Genomic DNA, 10,037 nt, shown 5'->3' with positions numbered 1-10,037 from the left:
TCTTTTCCCTTTTTGTTTGTATTGATTTTAATTATTATATAATTTTCTTATAATATCTTTAAGTATCATATCAAAATAAAAAATTCAATGGAGATGTTGAACTATTACGGTTTTCCGGTAAGGTATTATGTAAAATACTATAATACCAGATGGGTTATTAGCATCTTGAGTTAAAGTCATAACAAGTTCAAGTCAATATTAGAGTATATACAAGTTATGGCTCTATGAATCGTTAAACAAGTCATATAAGCCAATTGATGTTTCTAAGTGTTTAGTTATTAGCTATTAAAAAAACTAATTTGTTCCTTTTTATATTAATCTTTGACAACAACGAAATGCTACAAATTAAAGTATAACCTTGTATAAAAGGAAGTATTTAGGGAGTTGTAAATATTAAATTTATGATACTTTTGTTAAATAAATAGTTAGATTGCATAGACTTTTGTTCGTGTTTATTTTATATTACACTTCAATAAGTTCTTCTTACATCTTGTCAAAGTGAAAGGTACATAAACTATCAAAAAAACACGAGGCTCACAGTTGGATGTTAATCCTTACATGTTGAAGAGATAAAATAATTTATGAATTAATTATTGGATATAGGTGAAGGGAATGGGGGGTGGGGTCCAAACGACGACAAATGAATGTACAAATTACCGATGATCTTCTAATTAACAATTCATTATATCCAGTATATGATTTAATAAACTTTGTGCATCCTTCGATTTTAGACAAATTCAATGAACTTACTTTCAAGAACGGGCGATATTGTCGGTTAAAATTATTTGTGTTTGTCAGACGAATAATATAATATTCAAATATATAATCAAATTTTTTTACGTGACGAATTTTCTATTTTCCACCCGTGTACTACACGGGTTAGTAACCTAGTTAATAATAATGAAAATAAGGAAACAAGAGGACAAAATAAGGGAAACCCAAATTTAGTAAATAACTACAATCAGTGTTGCACATGCATATTAACCAAACTCCAAACTACATAAAACTGAAAACCCAAATAAATGTATAGAATAACTTGATATGTAATTAGTATATTTGGTTCATTTCAGAAGCATTAGTCTTATATACAAACATTGTTCAAGCCAGTCTTAGCATCAAGTCCCCTAGAGGAAAATTTCATCATGTACTCTAGTACAGTAAATTCTTTATATATCTGAGGATTTTCTTCCGTGATAAGCTTCTGAATGGGCGCATATGTTTTCAGGGGCGTAGCCACACCCTGAAAGAAACAGGCAACTGATGTTCTTGGTTGAGTTACATTTCTAACTGCTCGATGGATCACACTTTTTTACTTGTCGTTTGATATGATCTACATGATTTCAACACAAAATTGTAAACAACACTGTTCGGTTACATGCATCGTTGTCTTTATTAACTTTTGAGGATTCATATATATCCGTTCTAAAAGAATATTGAATCTAAAGATAAATGAATATTGAATATTAGTCGAATCTGTCTAATACAACACCTTATCTAAAGTGACTTTTTGAAAGCTTGTAGTTGGGGTATTTACATATTTCCCCTTCCTAACATCCTTAATTACATATTTTCCCAATACTAAAAAAATAATTACATATTTCCCCTTCCTAACACATATAAAAAGGGGAAATATGTAATTGATTTTTGGGGTTGGGGATATATGTAATTAAGGGTATTTAGCAAGGGGAAATATGTAAAAATTCCTTACTTTTCTATGTTATAAGATTAAACGAAATTGGAGTTATGAATAATTCAAACTATGACGCATTTGCCATTGATAATCTATACTGACAATTTGGGTCCTAACTTTTAATGGTCAAGTTGCTTGTATGAATTATTAATTGTCGACTACTAAGTCATAGTTTAGATTAGTAAAATCTAGTTTGTTAAAAATAAATACCTGAAGAAGATCCCCGATATTGACTACAAGAGCGTTTGGAATAGGATCATCATTGGCCCATTGGTTTTGATGCAAAACTTGTAGTCCTCCAATCTCATCTTGCAGAAGAAGAGTAATGAAAGAAGCATCTGTGTGCTTGTTAGTCCCTAGGGTCTGCTCGGGTTTCGGGCATGCTGGATAGTAGTGGCAAGCAAGGCTTTTACCCTTCTCACATTCCAAACGTTTCAGGTAGTCCGGTTCCAGCCCAAGAGCTTTTTATAGTAACTCAAAAAGGGTGTCTACAAACTTCATGGCATGGTTTATATAGTCAAGTGTGGTCTCTCTGCTCATAAGAATACAAGTTGCTATTCAATCTTCTATTGTATTAACTAAATTAAAAACTTAGTAAATATGTGTTTAATCACAAATATATATATATATGTATATATAATACAATATTTCAACAAGTGCATAGTTATTTATTAGGTATAAATTTTGCTAGAAAACCGTTACCTTTACTTAAAAAATGATTGTCTTTAAATAAATCTACCTGCAAACCGATGGCAGATCTTGAGGATCAAGATGATAGTTATTCAACATGTTGATAATCAACGTATCTCTCCAATCCGCAGCTCTAGACATGTACAAATCATAATTCGTGTTAAACTGCACCATCCTCTCTGGATCTCTCGAATAATAATCTTTTTTCACCTCTACATCCTGCTCATGGAACCCACGCACCCCCTTCAGCATGTCTTCAAGCACTTTGTTTGGTATTCCATGATTAACCACCTGAAAGAAACCCCATGCTTCCGAAGCGTGTTTGATTTCTGTGACGATGTTTTCTCTTCTTAAACCATCAACCCCATGAAGATCAATGGCAGGTACTTGTAAAGTTGTTGTACTAAGTTCTAGATCTTCATCTGGTGGTCGGATGAATATGTTGGGGATGTCAACACCACCACCAGCTGCAGCATCAACTAGTCCTTTGACACCGGCTTTAGTGTCATCAAAAGCCTTTAGTTGTTCCGTTCGATCATCTGTTAAGATGTCCATATGTTCTATGATGAAAAATAGGTTGTTTGATACAACTATAGATAATGGTTTTTGGAAAGTCAGATGTTGACAAAGTTTCAATCATAAAAATGTCAACCTGTGGCGGCTTTTAAAACTTTTATAGACAAGTGCGACTTTTAAATTTATTTTATAGACATGAGGTTAAATGGTTAATATTCTTTTTGTGTACTCAAGCAGCCAAATGACAGAATAAATATAGACAAGTGGAACATTGATATTTATTTTGTATTTGGACCAGGTCATGGTTCCTAACTATATGTTTATATTAATTTTGTTACCGAATCACAGAGCCATGAATTTATGCAGCTTAATAATTACAATTTATCAAGCAATGGCTAGACGATAACAAATAATGGTGGGCCAACTTGAAATTTTTTTTGTTTTAGATCTTTTGGTCAGGTTCGGATCAGAACAAATTAGACCACATCTTTTAACGAACTTGTTGTGACACTATTAAAATCACTCACATGATGTGTAAGTTGTCTAACTTGTTCCAACTACTAAACACTTTGGTAACAAATGCTTCTTTATAATTTATATTGTAATAGTTAATCAAGTAGCAAAACAAGAAACATGTTCTAAGGGTTTTTATATGATAGTATTATTCTATTGACAAAATCATGAGAATATCCATTTTGACCAACAAATTAACCAAATAGCATGTAACATTATAAAATTACCAACAACCATACGCCAACAAGTTTTGTTCTTGCAACAAATTTCAATCTGGTGCAACAGATTCAATCATTTTGACGCGGCATATTCATTATGATGTAACAAATGCATGTGTGACACAATACTTGAATCTACAGTGCTATTGGTCACGTAAATTATTTATAAAAATTATATTTTCTATATATTTAAAATGGCACATAAAATTAAAATTGGTGTAGGATATTTTATTCAAGGGTCTAATCCATCATTGACTCGTATCCTGTGATTGAAGATAGAAAATAGAGAAAGTCAAACTGTTATTTGCAATTTTCTTTTAAATATTTTGTTAATATCTTTAGTTAAATTGATATTTTCATGATATTTCCTATAATATAACTATCAAAACAACTAATAGTTTGGACGGTTGAACCTCTCACCTGGGCATTCTCTATTCTCAAAGACTCAAAACACTAGCATGGGTCGTTTCAATTAGCCAGACCACTATTATATTCTTCAGCCCATCTGCTAACTCATGAAGTCATAGGCCCACGTTGCTGGAATTTACTTTGCCCAATAACTTAAGTTATTGAACCAGAATTTATGTGGTTAGTTACTTAGTTATAGTGTGGCATTTAATCAAAATCTAGCGGTGGGTAGCAATTCCTTCCGTCATGTATCCTCGGTTATTGCAACCTCAGATAGAATTGGACAAAAAAAACTGATTATGAACCCGACCCTGAACTGGACCTTATCCTACCTGACCTGCGGGTACGGACCGGGTTTTGGATCCTTAGAAAAATTGTATTGGACCCTACCCATATCTCTTAGAACCGGTTCCACCTCTACCCGGTCAAAAACTGGATCCGGCGCGGCCAAAATTTAATTAAAATCTTTTAAAAAAACCTAGCCATACCCGGAACCAGTTCTTGACATTTTTTACCATACCCGAAACTGGTTCCTACCCGGTTCCTGAAAAAACCTGGATTCTACTCGGCCAACTCGATAAAACCACCTCTAGCCTCTGATGCTATGTTTCAGTTGTCGATTTAATACTTTCGATTTACTTTTTGTAAATTTTAGAAATGGCCAAATGGGGATGTTGATTGATGTGAATACTCTTAGATAATAGTTTTGTAATAAATAAGAGATTGCTAGTGTAGACGATTTGAAAGATATAATTGGAGGTCATGCATGGCTAGGTTCCTTCGCATACTTGGTGGAATTTGACATATCTTAACCAAACCCTTCACATGGGTTGAATGTGCACTTGAAAGTGTGTTCATTTAATGAAAATCAACATTTCATGAAGATATTATCAAATATTGTTTTAAGTTTTAAATTGTTACATATAATATACAAACAAACTTGAAAGGGTGATGTTTTATCACAACACATCAACTTTTTATCATATATGTTTTTATTAAAACTAGCCTCTAAAGTCACTAAACTGCCAAAACAACTTACAACTACAAACTGATAACAACTTAGTATTTTCCTACGGACAAAGAGAACAACTTGAACAGGTATATTTGTCATCATTATAACAAGCAGTTTGTGTAACCTATATATATATATATATAAAAGAATTGATCATAACATTGTAACAAGCTAACGAGTCAAAACTGAATTTGTAGTAACCAACATATTTACTTGTTTTTGGATGTTTAGGATGCATGCATGCATAGTTTTTTGTTGTTCTTTTTTTCATAATCCAACATGGTTACCTAGACCCTAGTAAGGTTAAATTTGAACCTTGGACCATTTGGATATCATCAGGTATCTTACCATATATTAGACCATCTTGTAATGTGTTCGAACTGCATGCGTAGTTGAAGTAAGACTTGTTAGCTTACCATAATTTATAATAGCTCCTTTTCTGTTTTAGCTTAAGCTTATAGTCTACATCATTTATTTTACATAATTTTGTTATATACTTATTTTTAAAATAGCTTAAAGAATACAAATGAGAACCAAAACAATATTAATTGGTGTTACATGTTTTTTGTCTCATATATACGTACCAGTCATAGATAATTCATATACTTCAACTAAAAAGATCTGAGCAACTAAGAACAGTAAAATTGAGATTTTACTCTAAACTTATATATGTCGCTAAAACATTGGTCAAGTCTTATCTGGTCCACTAGTACCGAATCTTCTAGTATAGATAATTCATATACTTCAACTTAAAAGTTGTCTGCTTGTTTTAAGTGATAGAAAGAAATATTCATAATAAGTATTAAAAACATGAAAAGCAGAATAAGATAACATGACATAATACATGATTAGCATTACAATTAAATTATTTTTTCAACGGAAGAAACTCGATAAACTGTCGAGGACTGAGGCTGGCATCATTCGCCTGAAGCAAACATTTCTCCGGTTGTTCCCTGACGTTGCCGTTGACCGGAAACAGCTCCAAGGTTTCGTAACAGTCGACGCCATGGGGATGATGCCTTTGAGACGAAACGACAAGGGATGAGGAAGCTTTGGATGCCAGAGTGGCAGTGCTGCATGTGGAATTATTAATTAGGGTTATTTGGTTGGCGGGCGAAGAAGACGAAGACGAAGACCAACAATGCATCATATGGCTCCACGTGGCATTCTTTGAAGGGAAGTTCTTCCTCCTACGGTGTAACACAAGCAACTGATCATTTTCTTCATCTTGCTGATCTTGTTGTTGTTCAACAGCTGTTCTTTCTCTTAGCACACTCTTCTGTTTATTTGTATTTACATATAGACATATATAGTCAGTACTCATACATATGCTATACATGAAAAATATAAGAAAAGCGTAGCTAGTGAGAAGAGTGGGAATTGCTAGCCGACAGAAAGGAAGGAATTGATTTGCATTTCCCAAGAAAAAAGAAACCTTTTCTACTTTTTGAGTTTTTCCTTATTTTTCACTCCACTTCACCAATCATATTAACATTATTACATCATTTTCTCATTAATTTAAATTATTAATCTTTGTTATGAAACAAAGGACGTTGTTGCTTAACCTAGAGAAACATACAAAGTGTATCTATATGTTTGTCACACCATTTCACGTCTCTATAGATAAATTGTAAAATATTCTATGCACTCTTGCATCTAAGATCACTAATGACCTTCATTTGTACGTTTTTTTTATTAATATATCAAGAAAGAAACTATATTGGTCAAGTGATAAAAGTTTATAAGATATAATGATCGAGAGATTTGTAAAGAAAATCAAAATTTATACAGGAAACACTTGGCAATAAACAAAAGTAAATAAATTTTGAAACTTCAAGTATATTAAAAAATCAAAATGTATTTCAATAACGAAAGATAAGACAAATAAACACTTGTGAAGGTGAATAACAAAGGGGGCCGGGGGGGCCACCCGGAATCTACAATATTGACCGTCTCCAAGTTCATTTTCACTCCATAAACCCTACTATTTTATTACAAAAATAATTTAAAAATTATCTTTATATTTAATTCATGTTCCTAATTATATAAATAAACTTTCTTACTGGTTTACTCACCTATCCTCATTTTTCCATTTCAACATATTTAAATTATTAAGGTTCATAACAATACATGTAACATAATACATACATGTACGCGTAAGTGAGAGTTTATATGCAAATGTTACTTATCCTATAAAGTGTACATAAGTAAAGAAAAAAGTGGGACGGTTATCTTTCGGTGGTTACGTTAATAGCGTAATTACGATACATCGCAAAAACCAACTAGCGTAATAAACTACGTTACATTATTGTTACTCTGGTTATATTTTTATTGAGCTATGCTTTAAGGTGATTTATATGTTAGTTACGTTTTATGTTGTGATGTAATTACACTATTTGTGTAATTACGAAAATACTGTCGTGTTTTTTTTATAATTCATTTCGCACACTTTGTACATTATTTTAATTTCTATTTTAATATAATCACTATTTTATTTATATATAAATATTTTTAAGAAGGTGTATGAGATTCTAACTTACTACAAAAAGATAGGTTGGTTTAAACCTTAAAAAGGACTTAGGTGTGTTTTAGTATACAGCGTATACAAAATAATAGATTAAATTCCTTAGAAGCTAGTTAAATAATCCTTATAAACTTTTACATATAAAAAGTAATACTCCGTACATACATATAATCATATGTCAAATCCCATACTAATTTGGATCCGTCACAAGTCTTTGACATAGATATGATGCATGCCATCTCCACTTTGGTGGGATGGTAAAGACTTTGGCCTTTGAGTAAGAGGTCTAGGATTCGATTCCTGGCAATGGAAGTATAATGTAAATAGTAGGAGGAAAAGCTTTAACATTCAAAAAAAATAGATATGATGCATAATATGTTTTTTAAAATAATTGAATATTTACCATTTGTATTAAAAAAGGGAAGTTAACATAAGAGTAGATAAATAACAAAAAGTGAAAAGAAAGGTTAGCAGACCTCTGAAAATGTAGGTATTGCCCAATTTCTGGTCTCTTCAACCTCTGCACACAATAACACAGATTCCAAATCACTCCAACCATATATATTATATTTAATTCATCATATTTATTTTTATATATTCTTATAAAATATTCAAAACCCTAATGTACTTCATCTTTAACAAAAACAAAGAATAGAAATATATAATATATTCTAATAAAAGTTATGATTACCTGATTCTTTCTGCTGTGTGGATTGATCAAGACTGATGGTGTTAATATTATGATCAGTGGTAACTAGGAATGGAGGTTGATGATGATGATCTTTGGGTGGATTAATATTATCTAGCTGACGACGTCGTTTCTGGCGTTCGCGTGCTTTGTGGTTTTGGAACCAGTAGAAGACATTCTTTCCTTCGATTTTACCGTAGCGGCGGAGCTGAGCGGTGATGTGTTGGATTTCTTCGGCCGAGGGTGTTCGTGTGCCCCGACGGTATAACTCCTCTAGGGTTTGCAACTGCTCCGGTGTAGGGTTCCACCGTGAGCTTACAACCACCATTTGCTGTGAATTAAATTCTCTCTTGTTTTGTTCATGACTAGCTGCAACTGCAAAACATCCGACTCTTTAAAATCTATTTTCTTTGGAAAAAAAACAGAGAAAGCAACTCAAATATAATTTTGTTACAATCTCTAGAGACCTAAAGATTTGATAAAAACAATAATGACTCTACATTTATAGACTAAAACCGAGACAAAACAATAAGATAAGGGTTTTGTGTGTAAAATAGAGATGGAGATTCAAAATCGGATATGAAGGGTTTTAAAAAGAGAAATAAATTTATGTTTTTTTAGTTAAGTTATAAAAATGAAGATAGAGACTCGAATGAGAATGCTCTGAATATTTACTATATGAATAAAGAAAAAGAAGAGAAAATACCAAGATGATGATTTACGGGAAGAAGATGATCATGATGAGTGGAGTGAAGGCGGTTGTAGGAGGTGGGGGTGGCGCATGGTCGTGGAACAAGCGGTCTTAGCTTCCGGTTACCGTTGTTGGTGTAAGATTCCACCATGTTCATGTGATCTTCATCATTGTAACCCATCATCCACATCTTGTAATATCCAAAAATACTGAGGGTATTTGGTGTGGTGAATTATTAGGGGGCAAAAGGGATTCCAATGAGAGTGATAGATATATAGAATGTACCACACTCTCTCTCACTCAATTAATTAATGATGTCAAAAGTGTTCAATACGACATGTGATTATTATTATTTTATCACTCCAGGGGAAGAGGTGACAAAATAATGCGTTATGTAATGGAATTTTGTTTTATTAGGTATGTTTGGTTTTCTAGACATTATATTGCAATTATGTTGGCAACATATTTGTTTTTCAAATAAATAAACAATAGTAGAAGACATTAAGAAAAAAAAAGGCCTTGAGTCTGCACCTAGATCACTTGTGAAAGCTGTGATGTGCATGTAAATACTCAAAATATAGTAAAAAGTGAATCTAATGGAATTTTTTTTTTTTTGGTATGAGGTTGTGGATTGGAAATGAATGACATGAAAGAGGGATTGTAATGAATGAGAGTATGGAATGTATTATTATCATTTTCTTTATCTTGTTTGGTAATTAACCTATAAGTACATGAGAGTAAGGTAAAAATATAAAATAAAACAAAAATGAGAATTGTGAGAAATAATATAATCCATTGGTCTAAGATTTAAATGATGGAGATTAATTTAAGAAAAAAAATGATGAGAAGGGCATGAAGGTAATAACCCACTTATGATGAGTTTCTCTTTTCACATGCAAAACACATATCATTTCCTCCATCATTTTAAAACGTCTATAACTTTTTCATACGACATTTTGTTTAGAAATTTTCTTTACTATAATGGCAAACGATTTTTTTATCTTTAATATGAATATCATACTGTTATGTAAAAATAAAAAAAATTAGTGGGTTTTTTATATTGTGTTATTTGGTTGTCCATTTGTTT

General features: G+C 32.1%; 1 protein-coding gene and 1 pseudogene across 2 annotated transcripts; both read right to left on the bottom strand.

Annotated features, from left to right (window-relative positions):
- Nucleotides 1-963: 963 nt before the first annotated feature.
- Nucleotides 964-2,935, bottom strand: LOC143606833 (1-aminocyclopropane-1-carboxylate oxidase homolog 1-like; annotated as a pseudogene). Its single transcript, XR_013148821.1, has 3 exons — nt 2,430-2,935; nt 1,901-2,222; nt 964-1,330 (listed from the first exon to the last, which is right to left on the bottom strand). The product of XR_013148821.1 is annotated as a 1-aminocyclopropane-1-carboxylate oxidase homolog 1-like (transcript).
- A 2,868-nt stretch (nt 2,936-5,803) lies between these two features.
- Nucleotides 5,804-9,267, bottom strand: LOC143606834 (uncharacterized). Its single transcript, XM_077082471.1, has 4 exons — nt 8,966-9,267; nt 8,263-8,634; nt 8,048-8,091; nt 5,804-6,326 (listed from the first exon to the last, which is right to left on the bottom strand). Exons 1-4 carry the CDS (start codon nt 9,138-9,140, stop codon nt 5,913-5,915), a joined length of 1,005 nt encoding a protein of 334 aa, XP_076938586.1. The 5' UTR covers nt 9,141-9,267; the 3' UTR covers nt 5,804-5,912.
- Nucleotides 9,268-10,037: the final 770 nt, after the last annotated feature.

Source organism: Bidens hawaiensis, unplaced genomic scaffold (genome assembly GCF_021521415.1).
Source record: "Bidens hawaiensis isolate Kalapana, Puna unplaced genomic scaffold, B.hawaiensis_p1.1 tig00077513_1, whole genome shotgun sequence".
Lineage (NCBI taxonomy): Eukaryota > Viridiplantae > Streptophyta > Magnoliopsida > Asterales > Asteraceae > Bidens > Bidens hawaiensis.
Note: the sequence above shows the minus strand (reverse complement) of the source record. Positions and strands in the feature narration are given on the sequence as shown.